We start from the raw sequence: 15,002 nt of genomic DNA, 5'->3' as shown, positions 1-15,002 counted from the left end.
TTGTTGTTGTTGTTGTTGTTGTTGTTGTTGTTGTTGTTGTTGTTGTTGTTTTGGGGGTTTTTTGTTGTTGCTGTTGTTTTTCTGATTTTTCTTTTTTTTTTTTTAAGATTTTATTAATTTACTTGACAGACAGAGATCACAAGTAGGCAGAGAGGCAGGCAGAGAGAGGGGTCGGGGGGAAGCAGGCTCCCTGCTGAGCAGAGAACCTGGTGCAGGGCTAGATCCCAGGACCCTGGGATCATGACCTGAGCCGAAGGCAGAGGCTTTAACTCACTGAGCCACCCAGGCACCCCGTTTTTCTGATTTTTCTATGTTAAATATCTAATTTCTATTTTCATCCTTACTTGTTTTACAATAACCTTTTAAGTCTGTTTTATTGCTGCTATTCTAGCCTCTTAGGAAAACAGAATGACTAGTATTGTGTTTTAGGATTAATGTGCAAACAAAATAATGTTCTTTTGACTTTTTAGAATTTTGTATGGCCGAATGAAGAATAAGACTGGCAGTAAAACTCAGGGGAAAGCCGCTTCAGGCACCCGCATGTCCATTGTCCTGAGGTTCCTTGCTGGGACCCAACCGGAGGAGATTGAGATATTCTTAGACCTGCTGTTTGAACCTGTGAAGCACTTCAAGAATGGTAGTTCTCAAGTTTCTGCTACTTTAAATGTGTATTTTCTGCTGTAGACTTAAGGTTGTCTTTAGCTAGGTTTCCCATGCTCTTAGACATCTTTCTAATGGGATTGTTCCTCCCAATCTCATTGGTGGCCTTTTGGCTGAAGTGGAGTTAGTTATTTTAAATTTTGATTGAATTAGGTGGAGCTCACAGTTTATCCTGGGGGTTATCATCATCCATGGGTTAGTAAGCCCCTGATGAGAAAATGTGTATTTTGGGGCATGCCTGGCTGGCTCAGTCTGTGGAGCATATGATTCTTGAGCTTAAGGTTGTAAGTTCGAGGCCCACATTGAGTGTAGAGATTATTTTTAAAAAATAAAATAAGAAAGAAAAGAAGTGGGGCACCTGGGTGGCTCAGTGGGTTAAAGCCTCTGCCTTCGGCTCAGGTCATGATCCCAGGGTCCTGGGATCGAGCCCCGCATAGGGCTCTCTGCTCAGCAGGGAGCCTGCACCCCCTCTCTCTCTGCCTACATGAGCTCTCGCTCTGTGTCAAATAAATAAATAAATAAATAAATAAATAAAGACAAGAAAGAAAAGAAGTGTGCATTTTGTTGTTGTGCATTTAGGCCATTTGAAAAATAGTACTTACCCAGATAGAATGAATAGGTTTCTCCTTAGAAACTTAGGGCATGCTGGGAAATTAATTTTAATTGTCTTAGTATTTATTCACTGAGTCATTCATCTGTTGAATATGACTTGTTGAATACCTCCTGTGCCCTGGATACTTTTGAAAATAGAAAAGTAATTATTTATTCTCTCAACCTTACCATGTAAATGAAGTGAATAGTATAGGTATATCCAATGAGACAAAATGCTCTCTGGTATGCAATGTTAGTAGTTAATAATAATAGCTAACATTTATTGAGTGCTTACTCCATGCCCAACATTATGATGGGCCCTTTTATATACAACTCAGTTAATCCTTAAAACAACCACACGAGGTATCATTACTTGACTGTTCCCATTTTACCAATGAGGAAACTGAGGCTTAGAGAGTTTACTATTTTGCTTATGACCCTTCAGCTAGAAAATGGAAGATCTTTCTGACTATAGAATCTCTCCTCTTGCCCCATAATCACTTTGCTTTAGGCAAACACAGGTATTTATTTATACAGTAAAATGTTGTATGAAATTTTTTATTTTTTTTATGATAATGGATTCATCTGTTAAAATGTTTTCGTTTAGTGTAATATTACCCTGTGAAGGAAGCTGGCTTTGATGAAGACAAAGGCATTTGTTAAATGAAACAGCTTCCATTGTAAGAGGAGAGCTATATATGATACTGTTTTTGGATAGACCATTTAGGTGTATGAATTAGCAAGCTCATGATTTCATACCAGTGGTTTGAAGTAAAGTTCAAGCAAAAACAATTCAAGTCTTTTAAGTAAATTACGAAATCAGTTTGGCACCAGTTTATAAAGGACTGTTGTTTTATTTATTCACCAGTGGTGTCAAGAGAAAACATTTGATCTTCAGCATTCAAGAAACTCCTAATGTAGCAGTACATTTTCTATGAAACTGCTCAAGTCAACATAGACAGTGAAAGCTGAGAGTGAGAAAAATGCATGGGAGTTGCTAGGTGGAATGAAAGACTAATGCTATTTTAGGTTTTGGGGACTAGTCTAAATAGGATGAGAGTGGAGATTTAGTTCTGGCACAAGTTTCTCCTTTATTCTCAGTTTCCTCATCTGTATGTGATAATACTAAAACCTCCCAGGCCTAGTTCACTGAATTTGGTAAGAGAATCAGAGGAAAATACATTAGGAAAGTATATTATCATGTATAAATCATTGGAACTGTAGAAAATACTTTATCGTTGAGGGAATTGAAAAAAGGAACCTGTAATTACAAAGTAACTAACATTTCCAATTGAAAAAAGGAAGCTATAATTAGAAAGTAAGTAATATTCCTTTTACATGATATCTTTGTTTCATTAGGAGAGTGTCATTCTGCAGTCATTCAAGCAGTAGAAGATTTGGATTTGTCTAAAGTTCTTCCTTTAGGTCGTCAGCATGGTATCTTAAATAGCCTTGAAACAGTATTAAAGAACATCAGTCATCTGATCAGTGCATACTTACCGAAGATTTTGCAGATACTGCTGTGCATGACAGCGACGGCATCACACATCCTTGACCAACGAGAAAAGGTGAGACAAATTCACTGTAGTTGCTTTTTTCTTGGGCTAGTAAGAGTCTGCATTTTACTTGGGAAATTGGTTGGGACCTGAATATCTCATAGTCTTCACTGTTTTAAATATTTATGAGTAGTTGGAGGATGCAAATTATAGGTGACCCTTGAACAACATGGGTTTAAACTGTGTGAGTCCACTTAAAAATGGAATTTTTTTTCTGATAAACATAGTGCAGCACCATAAATGTACTTTCTCTTCCTAATGATTTTCTTTCTTTTCTTTTTTTTTTTTTTTTTAAAGATTTTATTTATGGGGCGCCTGGGTGGCTCAGTGGGTTAAGCCTCTACCTTCGGCTCGGATCATGATCTCAGGGTCCTGGGATCGAGCCCCGCGTTGGGCTCTCTGCTCAGCGGGAAGCCTGCTTCCTCCACTCTCTCTCTCTCTCTCTGCCTACCTCTCTGCCTATTTGTGATCTCTGTCAAATAAATAAAAAAATAAAATCTTTAAAAAAAATAATTAAAAAAATTTTTTTAAAGATTTTATTTTTTTATTTATTTGACAGAGATCACAAGTAGGCAGAGGCAGGCAGAGAGCGAAGAAGGGAAGCAGGCTCCCTGCTGAGCAGAGAGCCCGATGTGGGGCTCGATCCCAGGACCCTGGGATCATGACCTGAGCCAAGGGCAGAGGCTTTGACCTACTGAGCCACCCAGGTGCCCCCCCTAATGATTTTCTTAATAACTTTTACTCTACCTGACCTTATTTTAAAGAGTACAGTATATTATATATAACATACAAAGTGCATGTTAATTGCCTGTTTATGTTATCAGTAAGGCTTCCAGTCAACAGCAAGCTATTAATAGTTAAGATTCTGGGGGGTCAAAACTTACGACTGCAGGGGTTCAATGCCCCTGACCCCTGCATTATTCAAGGGTCAGCTGTATATCACTTGTATATTTTAAAGAGATTTTAAATAATAGATTGTGAGTTAGTTCTATATACAGGAATATAGCTAGTTAGTTAGTTCTACATACAGTATATATAATACAGTTAGTTCTATATACAGGGATAGCTGATCTGGTATTTCACATTTTAATTTCAAGAGCCTAGAGGTATAAGACATCTTCCAACTTTATCCAGAATTCTTGGAGAATGAACAGAATAAAGTTAGCATCACCCTTGTTACTTTGAGATAAGAGCTGCACCGAGATCTTTTGCAAGTAAAAGCTTGCCTACTATAAGTGCGATGTTTTGAGTAAAGATAAGTAGCAAGACCTGGCAGCCAGCCAACTGCCAGAAGCTTCACAAGATGGTGCTCAGTAAACATTTTCTGAATTGTATTAAAGACAATATATTTATGTTCTGTTGAAACAAGTTTGTGGGCATAAGTATTTGGAAAGCTTAGGGAAACTTAATGTCTTTATGGACTAAACGCTTCTTAGTGGGACTTGAAGTGAAGATCTAGACTCAAAGATTTTTGCTGTTGATTCTCAGTTAATGATAAATGGGCACAGTTTTAATTGGGCTCAAATTTGTTTCATTTGATTTGTTGATATGCCTGGTGAACTGCCTCTCAGATATGGTCATGTTAACTGAAAATTGACAGCCAGGATTTTATGCTGGTTTTTTTTTTTTTTTTTTTTTTTTTGGACTACACATGGACATAAATCTCCTTTAGTTGATGAAATGCTGTCCTCTGATTACCAAGCTCCAGGGATTTAGAACATACCTTCTGTTTTTTAGGCACCATTTTATTTTTTTATTCTTTCATTCCTTCAACAAATATTAATCGAGCCCCTGCTATGTGATAGGGACTGTTGTAAGCTCTGGAAATGGAAGAGTAAACAGGGAAAACAAAAATTCCTGTCCCCTTATTTATTTAGTAAATATTTATTTCATGCCTACCATCTACCAGACATCATTCTAGGTGGGGAATGAGACTCAGGTAAGGACTCAATATAATGGGAGAAAAAGACTTAATAAATACAGAAATAATGAGAGTAATGTCACTTGGTGGTGAGACCTGAGAGGGAAATAAATGAGAGCCTCTGCAGATCTCTCTCTAGCTTTCTTCCCTCCAGTACTTCTGCCTATCAGTTCTCTCCAAGCCACACTACTCCGTCTCCTCATCTTAGGAAGATGACTGGCCTGTGCCTGGACGCTTCCTTCTCACACTTAGCCTAAAACTCCAAGCAGGAATCTGGGGAACGTATAGGATTCCCCTTATCTGTTTACCCCTTCAGGGCTTACTGCCCTTTGCTGCCTGCTATCTAGTATCTGAAAATTATTATCTCATAGATTCTCTTCAGTTTTTTAGTTGCTTGAGAAGGAAGGCCAAATCAAGTCCCTGTTGATCCATCTTGAACAGACATGGAAAAACTATGAGAAAGGAGGAGGCTGAGAATAGTCCTCTGACTAATACAAGGCTAAGAATGGCTCCTGTTCCCAACAGCCAGAGCAGAAACCCCATAAAACCCAAGGCACCAGGAAGAATCCTAGGTAGGGGAGTGCCTCAGTAGTGGAACCAGATTAGCTCTGGAATAAAGGCTGCCCTGGCAACACCTAGCAAAGCTTACAAAGATCATGCTTTTCCCAAGTAAATTAATTACATCAGAGAACGAAACTCAAAAGCTTTCAAATGATTTAAATGAAAACAAAATTCAGTGTCTCTGACATCCAGTCAAGTTTTCCCAGGCATGCCAAGAAGGATGAAAATTTTACTCATAACAAGGAGAAAAATCAATCAATAGAAGCAGACCCAACCATGGCTCAGATGATAGAATTAGCCAAAAACTTAAAACAGCTATTAGGAATATACTCCATATATTCACAAAAGTAGAGGAAAATATGAGCATGTTGAGGAGAGACGTGAAGATGTGAAGATTTTAAAATAAAATGAGAGGATGTGATAGGAAGTGACCAACCTAGGAGTGAATGGGTGCTGCTTTCATTAGGATGGCCAGTGTCCTGTCTAAGGAAGTAGTATTTGAATTCCTCTATCTATCCAGCTGTGGGAAGAACATTTTTAGGCAGAGAAAATGACCAGTAGTGCAAAGTCCCTGAGGTGGATTTGTCAAAATCTAAGAACAGACAGAAGGGCAAGTTGGATAGAGCACAAGGAGGGAGAAGAATCATGTAAGATAAAGTCGAGAGGTAGGTAGGGCCTCTTGTGCTCTGAGATGGATTTATTTCACAGTGTACTGGGAAAACTGGAGAAGTTTGAAGCCAGGGAGTAATAAGGTCTGTTTGATGTTTTTAAAATTTCACTCTGATTACTTTGTGAAAAAGAGGCTTGTGGGGGGCCAACACTGGAAGCTGAAAAGAGGTCTTGGAAAATTCTTTCTCTGTGTTATATGAGAGCTTCGTGGTATTAGGGAAAATTCTGTGAGAAATGTTCATTTATGCCTTATAGTGAGTGATAGTAACTTCATACCTGGGTATATTAAATCATAAAACGTTAGAGATTTTATAAACCCTGTATAATTTCTCTGACTTTTTGGTTAACTTAGAAGTTGTTACTGAGTAATGCAGCCTTACTTCTGAGTCAACAATTAGTGACTCAAAAGATCATTTATGCAATTTTATAGATCATTAGTTAGTGAGGTGCTAAGCTTTTTGTCAGTTTGGAGCTTTTTAAAAAAAATTCTTGGGACAAGTTCAAAGAATTCCTTGAGGTACTATAATGAATTACTGAATAGTAATACTGCTTAAGTAAGTTAAACTTCTACATGTGCGTATTTGAGCTAAGTTATACATTTACTTTTTTTGTATCTTTTAATTCCTCCAAGACATTGACTGACACTGAAGAGTATATCATGAGGGTTATTTTAGTTTGATTTTATTATTTTGGAACATTTAAACAACGGAGTAACTTAAATGTACATGAAATTCAGTCATATAGACTGTTCCTCTAGGAACTAAAGTCTACAATTTTCTTCATGATGTTGTGGCCATAAAACTTGATAGTCATTATTTAGAGTATTGTATTGTCTTCATAAATTTCAGGGTGGTTTTTAGATTTTGATGTAGGTCACTAAGGTCACATGTAAAAATAAGTTGGCCACTTATATATCCAGAGACCACAGTATATTAATCAAATGGAAAAACATTTAGTGGTTGCGCCTTACCCCATTTGTTTGGTTTTTACAACATTCCTTTAAGATCCACTAGAAATTCTGCCTCTTCCCTGAAGCTTTTCCCTTTTCAAATTTATAATCCCCCCCCATTGGATATCTTTGGCATTTCCAATCTGGCACACTATTTAATACATTTTCCTTCAGTGATTTTTTTTTTTAATTTTATTTATGTATTTGACAGACAGAGATCACAAGCAGGCAGAGAGGCAGGCAGAGAGAGAGAGAGAGAGGGGGAAGCAGGCTCCCCACCGAGCAGAGAGCCTGATGAGCCTGATGTGGGGCTCGATCCCACGACCCTGAGATCATGACCTGAGCCAAAGGCAGAGGCTTAAACCACTGAGCCACCCAGGTACCCCCTTCAGTGATATTTTTAAGCTGAGGTCAGACCTTTGGCTGTCATGCCATTGTACTTAATGGTGGGGGCTCAATAACTTATTCTGCTCTGAGCCTGAACAAACTGGCCACATATTTGTGATTTTGTAACCGGTAGGGAAGGAGATACCAGTAGAAGTAGCAGAGTCTGTTATGGAAGAGGTTTGCCGTTAACTCAGGCATCCACCCACTCCAGCCTCTGTGCCTCTAAACAGACAATTTTTGATTTTTTTCCAAATTGCATTTTTCTTTGAACTATATATTTTGAGATCTTCCCATACCTTGATTCAGTCGCCTCATTCTCTTATACTATATGAAGCATTCCGCTATATAGAGAGACCATAAATTCTTTAACTAGTCTCCTAGACTAATGTTAACAAGAATGATTGAAAACTCCTAGTTTTAGAAAAAGTAAAAAATAATACAAGTTATGAAAATGAAAAAGTCACTTCATTTGAAATAAAGGTTTATTGCCGGGGGGAGGGAGGGTAGGGAGAAGGTGGTGGGGTTATGGACATTGGGGAAGGTATGTGCTATGGTGAGTGCTGTGAAGTGTGTAAACCTGGCGATTCACAGACCTGTACCCCTGGGGCTAATAATACATTATATGTTTACAAGAAAATAAAAAATATTTTAAAAAAAAGAAAGGTTTAATTTTTCCCCCTAATCTAAGGCATTGTGATGACAAAAAAGAAGAAAAAAGAAAAAGAAAGGTTTTTTTTATTTAGAATGTTCTGTTCATAGGAAGAAATCAGGATTTTATTTAAGACAATTACTTAGCTGAAGAAATACAACAATGTAGGACACCGAACAGCTGTTCCACTTGTGATTTTTTTTCCCCTGCAAAGGACACTTTAATGTGATTTTACTGGGCAATGGTAATGGAGCACATCTCACCATTTGATTTTTTAAGTCTCTGCTTTCCTATTTTGTTCAATGAGAAAAGCAGTATGATATGATGAGTTGAATTTCCATGTAGATTAGAGCCACAGTCAATAGACTTAACAGGATGTCCATCTTGATTCTTAGCCATCTGAGCAACAGTGCCTCCTTGAGGAATCAAGGATAAAAATGAAACATGTTTTTTTAAGAGAAGATTTTGTTTTACAGATACAGCTCAGGTTTATTAACCCACTGAAAAATTTAAGACGTCTTGGAATCAAAATGGTAACTGACATCTTTCTGGACTGGGAGTCTTACCAATTCAGAACAGAAGAAATTGATGCTGTATTTCATGGTGCAGTTTGGCCCCAGGTAAACTTTATTACTACCCTCTTCCCGGATACCTTCTGCTTCTTCCTTTGGTATGACTTTAACTAGTACAGTCTATACCCAGACATGAATGCCTATCCTGGCCTTTTCTTTTACATCGAGTCTTCCTTTGTTTCTGAACATTTTAGAACACTTTGCTTTGCCTCCGCTATCACCTAAAGCTCAAGAGCTGGTTTCTTTAATACCACGACATTTATAGTTAAGGTTAATTTGAATATGGTTGTGTCTCTTAAGCAAATGGAATATAACTGTTACAGGACCTCAGTGATGTGTCTCTGGATTTTTGACAAGCATAAGGGAAAATACGCAGATATCCTTGTTACCTTGTTTGTAACCATTTTGTGATGACTCCTGTTATTTAACTATAGCTAAAAAGACTGTGGAGGAGACTTGATTTTAGGAATTCTAGCTGCTTGAGCTCTGTCGTTTCTAACCAGTTGAAACCTAAAGTACCTCATTCCTTCTAAGGGTCTAGCGCTTCTTGCTCCATCTTTGCCATTTCTCCCCTGTAACCATTATTTTGGATTCCTTTATTTTTTTCTTCAGTCTGTCCTTTAAATGTTAATCTCTGTCCCTTGGCTGTTTATCCTCTTGGATTTCTGTACTTGCTCTGCTTTTTAGTTGTTTTTTTCCGACAATTCTGTATGTGTTTTTATTTTGTATTCTGTTTTTATTTTGTGTCCCTAGATCAGAAGGCTTGGATCTGAGAGTCAGTATTCTCCTACTCCTCTGCTGAAACTAATTAGTGTCTGGAGCAGAAACACAAGGTATGACCATTTTTCTCCCACCTTTAAAAAGGACAGTGTTTTAGACCATTCTAGTCAAAATGAGTCAAGGTTACTAATAATATGATTTATGGTGAAATACTATAGGTGCAGTTAAAGAGAATAAGGTAGCTGAATTTCAGAATACACAGGTTTAAAGAAAAACACAAGCTGCTGAACAGTGTAACCCAAGAAAAAACCTGTGCATGTGTATAAATATAAAATGAAGTAGAAAATGCCTAGAAGGATACGTGAGAAACTGGTAATGTTACTATAGCATGTGGAGGTTTGGGTACCCCAGAACAGGGAAGAGGTAATTTTATGATATATCTTTGGAGTGTTCATTTATTATTTTTGAAAAAGGGAAAAATAGGGGGCACCTGGGTGGCTCAGTGGGTTAATAAGGCTCTGCCTTGGGCTCAGGTCATGATCTCAGGGTCCTGGGATTGAGTCCCATATCGGGCTCTCTGCTCAGCAGGGAGTCTGCTTCCCTCTCTCTCTCTGTCTACTTGTGATCTCTCTCTGTCAAATATAAAAATAAAATCTTAAAAGAAAAAAAAAGGTAAAATAACATTTTGCAATGTAAATTAAACTTATACATATTTTAGTAAAACTTACGCATTTTTGCTAGTTTTACAGTTTCATTAAAACTTAAAAATCAGGGGGCGCCTGGGTGGCTCAGTTGGTTGAGCGATTGCCTTCGGCTCGGGTCATGATCCTGGAGTCCCGGGATCGAGTCCCACATCAGGCTCCCTGCTCAGCGGGAAGTCTGCTTCTCCCGCTGACTTCTCTTCTCTCATGCTCTCTCTCTTTCATTGTCTCTCTCTGCCTCTCAAATAAATAAATAAAATATTTAAAAAAAAAACTTAAAAATCAGAAGTACTGTTATTGTTAGGGACGTACTTCCAACTTTTCCTCAGTTTGTTAGCACTAAGTATGTTAAAAGTGCTTGAGCTCTTTTTCCAATGATGATAAAGTGGTAAAACTATCTGAATTGTTTTGGTTTTACCTTCCTGCTGATCGTTAGAGGACTACATCCCTGAAGTAGAACAGTTGCTGGTTTGCCACTGGCTGGAAAACCTTTGTGCACTCTATCCTTGTTGGTGTGTTTCCTCTGGGTAGGATGCTCCTGTCATTTGTGTGTGTCTTTCATCTTTCATACTTGGGGATAGATTCACCACCTCTCCCAAAAATGATGCTGATCTCTGAATATTGCATATCCTGACACAGTAAATGTTTCTTTGGTCTATACTCCTGATTCCCATGTTGTACAGCATTGGTTTTTATGTGAGGGTACAAACATTCACATTCTAGAAGGTTTATAGTTGAAAAATAGCCTGTCTTCAGTACATTTCTTTTAGAAAAGGCTCATACCATGTTCACATCTCAGCTTTACAACTTAACTACCTCAGTGGCTTTAGACAGGTCTCAGTTTTTTTATCTGTAACGTGGGGACAAGGTTACCAAATTATAGAGATGTTACGAGGATTAAATGAGAGATATACATAAAGTGCCTAAATAACAATCTTTGTGAGGTGCCTGGAATTATCCATCAAATTTTAGATTTTAAAGTAATTTCCCTTTTGATGTTGGTACACATATATATTTAAACTCAATATGGAAATTCTTATTGAACTTGTTTTCAGAAAAAAATATATTGAGAAATAAGATGACAACTTCAGTGTTTTTCCTTGCAGATATTTCCCTTTCCTGGCTAAACAGAAACCTGGGTACCCAGAGTGTGATATCCTGACCAACGTTTTTGCAATTCTCTCAGCAAAGAATCTCTCAGAAGCCACAGCCTCTATTGTGATGGATATAGCTGATGACCTTCTTAACCTTCCAGATTTTGAACCCACAGAAACACTTTTGAGCTTGCCAGTAACTGAATGTGTGTACATGGAAAGTGCAGATGGTATGTGTGCTGTACAAAGTAAATGATTCTTAGATTTCTGAAGTAGCATTTGTGCCCTCAGAATGGAAAATATCAACACAATTTGATTCTTTTAATTACTTTTATTATTAAAAGAATTTCTTTTCTGTAGGAATTAATACCAATTCATATAAACTGAATTTTCTGTGTAGTGGTAGAAATTCAGATTATTTATGCTCCAGAAAGCTCAACTATCCATCAAGAAATTTAGTGACTTCCACTGTCATATCTCTGAATTCTTCTTGTCAAATTATCCTAACAGTTCTTTTACTAAATACCAAAAATGGCTTACATAAAGCCTCAGGGGTCTCATATATAAATTTATAATTTAGCTAATAATACTGCTATTATGACTAAGAAAAAAGTTATTTAATCTTTACAGTTAAAATTTATTATATTTTTATGAAAATTGAGTGCTCTCCTTGTCTATCATTATGAAGATAGTATACGATTATCCTTTAATAGTTCATTAAAATCAAAACATTTATTACTTTTTTTTCAGAGTCTATCACGATGGGAGGACGATTAATTCTACCTCATGTACCTGCAATTCTTCAGTATCTTAGCAAAACCACAATAAGTGCAGAAAAGGTGAAAAAGAAGAAGAATAGGGCACAAGTCAGTAAGGAACTTGGCATTCTGTCAAAGTAAGTGATATATTGGTCCTTAAAAGATAACATTACTGGGGCGCCTGGGTGGCTCAGTGGGTTAAGCCGCTGCCTTCGGCTCAGGTCATGATCTCAGAGTCCTGGGATCGAGCCCTGCATCGGGCTCTCTGCTCAGCAGGGAGCCTGCTTCCTCCTCTCTCTCTGCCTGCCTCTCTGCCTGCTTGTGATCTCTCTCTGTCAAATAAATAAATAAAATCTTTAAAAAAAAAAAAAAAAGATAACATTACTATCCATGGTTTTAATTTTTGCTAATTTTTACCCAGTGTTTCAATTATTTTAATGTGGTAATAAGCTGAAAAGGTTTTAAGTATTTTTAAATGCCCTCCATTTTTAAGATAACATAGAATTCTTTTTCTCTGCCAGTATATTCATTAGAAAACTTTTATAGCATCTATCTTCATTTTATTATGAGAGAATAATCTTCAAAATTCTAAAGTAGGCTAATAGCTTTGTATATTTTGTTCAGTTAGAATTTTGAGTTATATGAGATCACATACTTTTCATATTTTTTTTTTAGTTTAATTGATAAAAATAATTCATTTAAAAGAGTATGTTGTGGTTGTTCTGTTTGTTTTTTAAGGTTCAAGATCTTGCAAGGATTTTTAAAGATTCTCTTTGACAATAGACCTAGTAATATAAAATTGTGTTTTCTGTAGCAGGGTTGTTAAACCAGAGTACAAAAAATGTTTGCATTTTAAACTCTGAATTGTGGGGCGCCTGGGTGGCTCAGTGGGTTAAAGCCTCTGCCTTCAGCTCAGGTCATGATCCCAGGGTCCTGGGATCGAGCCCCGCATCGGGCTCTCTGCTCAGCAGGGAGCCTGCTTCCTCCTCTCTCTCTGCCTGCCTCTCTGCCTACTTGTGATCTCCGTCTGTCAAATAAATAAATAAAAAAATCTTTAAAAAAATAAATAAATAAATAAAAAACTCTGAATTGTTACAGGACTCAACTGTTCAAAGTTTTTTTTTCTGTTACCTCAACAACAACAAAATATGATATATTAGAATCTTTCAGGAATTGCTTTGAAGTGTTTTATTCATACTGTTGTATTTCTAAGTTATACAGAATGGGAAACCGCACAAAATACACTCAGTAAATTTTATCACAGGCTTTGGTAATGAAAAGAAGGTGAGAGATTAGGCACCATAAAGACTGGGTTTGAAAGGCCTGCTCTGCCACTTCTTAGATGTGACATCAGCTTATCTGAGTCTCAGTTTTCTTTGGGCAAGATGGGGCTAAACATTTCTATATGGAAGGCTAACGTGGGAGTTAAATTGAATACCGCATGTAAAGCCTTAAACAAGTCTTGGCACTTAAAATGTTATTTTCTTTGTAAAGTGAGAAATTACTAATTGTCAAAAAATAGTAATAACAAAAATAATTTTAAAAAAGAAATTGCTAATATTCAGATTATAGCATCGGAGTTTACTCTAACTCACCTACAAAATCAGATGTTGCAAGAGAAATAGATTAGTAGCCATGAGCCTGAAGTTGGAGAGAAATAAAAGTGGACACTGCATGTAAGTCAGTTAAACTTTTCCTACATGAACACATAAAAGCCACCTGTGTCTGTCACCTGTTTTCTACAAAACGTTTAACTTCTTAGAGAAATACTCTTAACTTGTGTATCTTACATATCAGTTTTTCACCTTCTCTAGGATCAGCAAGTTCATGAGAGACAAAGAACAAAGTTCTCTGCTCATCACACTTCTTCTTCCTTTCCTCCACCGTGGCAATATTCCTCAGGTAAAAATTCATAGGACATTGGCTTTGTCATTAAAGTAGTACTTTAGGATTAAGGTTCATCCATGAGCAATAATTTTCATTGGTTAGATTCTGTGATGTATTTGCAAAAAGCTTTTATACAGAAATATAAAATTAAAAATAGAGGAGACACATTGGGAAAGAGGTAGGAAAGGGGGGAACAAGAGGCTGGAAGCACCATCATCAATCCTTCATTTTTCTTTCTTTAGCTTCTAATCCATTTTTTTTTCCTCACTTTTTTTTTTTCCCTCTCACTTTGATCAATAACAAATCTGGAACCCAAGAAGCGCATCATATAATCTTAAGTATGCAGCACAGTTGCAGAACTGCTAATGAAAAGTCAGACTATATTAATATTACATGCAGCTAGGAGTTTCTAAAATGATTTTCCAACTTTTAGTTTAATCTCAAGTCAAATCAAATGGCTCAAACTCAGTGAGGCTTTAGTAGCTACACTGAACATCTCTTACTATACAGTAATTCAGTATAGAAGACCACAGATCTGTAGAGAACCAGAAGTGAGTATTTTTCTTCAATAACCTCATTTTTCTTGGCCCTTTTTGGACTGGACATAGAAGAAATTATGTTCCAAAACCATGTGTATTTTCTGTTAGAATTAAAGGAAGAAACTGTTAATGGACATTATTGTGGATTTTATGTGAAATTAAAATGCTAAGAACTTTCAAAGCCCTATGAAATAACTTTTCTGATTACTACTTGTGCTTATTGAAAGTTATTTATTTTCTGTGCTATAATATTAAAGCCAAGTTGACCAGTTTTCTGAATTACTGAAATGTGATTTCTCTTAATGTTCCTCCCTAAGGATACAGAGGTTGATATTTTGGTGACAGTACAAAACCTGTTGAAACATTGTCTGGAGCCTACAAACTTCCTCAAGCCTCTAGCAAAGCTCTTCTCGGTTATTAAGAATAAGTTGTCAAGACAATTGCTTTGTACAGTTTTCCAGGTCTGTAGTGCTCATTTTATCCCAAACCACCCCTTTTTAAAAAGATCACTGTGACATGTAACACATATTGACAGCTTCCTTGGTGTCAACATGATGTTTCATATAAATTTGAGTGGAAAGAGGGAATTGAAGGGAGGAGGACAGAAAAGTTAAGATTTGGGACGCCTGGGTGGCTCAGTGGGTTAAGCCTCTGCCTTCGGCTCAGGTCATGATCTCAGGGTCCTGGGATCAAGACCTGCATTGGGCGCTCTGCTCAGCAGGTAGCCTGCTTCTCCCTCTCTCTGCCTGCCTCTGTGCCTACTTGTGATCTCTCTCCATCAAATAAAT

The 15,002-nt window shown here is 37.1% G+C and overlaps 1 protein-coding gene across 2 annotated transcripts in view; it reads left to right on the top strand.

The window, feature by feature from the left end:
* The window catches only part of LOC111142265 (UTP20, small subunit processome component), a 104,416-nt gene that overhangs the window by 50,608 nt on the left and 38,806 nt on the right, over positions 1-15,002 (top strand). Inside the window, exons 26-33 of one of the 2 annotated variants that reach the window (XM_022495316.1) lie at positions 471-637; positions 2,611-2,819; positions 8,420-8,563; positions 9,269-9,348; positions 11,043-11,260; positions 11,781-11,925; positions 13,603-13,690; positions 14,532-14,675. In XM_022495316.1, coding sequence (XP_022351024.1) covers positions 471-637; positions 2,611-2,819; positions 8,420-8,563; positions 9,269-9,348; positions 11,043-11,260; positions 11,781-11,925; positions 13,603-13,690; positions 14,532-14,675 — 1,195 coding nt within the window. Of the gene's footprint in view, positions 1-470; positions 638-2,610; positions 2,820-8,419; positions 8,564-9,268; positions 9,349-11,042; positions 11,272-11,780; positions 11,926-13,602; positions 13,691-14,531; positions 14,676-15,002 lie in introns of both variants that reach the window. The other variant, XM_022495317.1, reaches the window with a different exon arrangement.

Source organism: Enhydra lutris, unplaced genomic scaffold, assembly GCF_002288905.1.
Source record: "Enhydra lutris kenyoni isolate GAN:26980312 unplaced genomic scaffold, ASM228890v2 scaffoldscaffold7, whole genome shotgun sequence".
Classification (NCBI taxonomy): Eukaryota; Metazoa; Chordata; class Mammalia; order Carnivora; family Mustelidae; genus Enhydra; species Enhydra lutris.
This window is presented reverse-complemented; position numbering and strand designations above follow the sequence as displayed.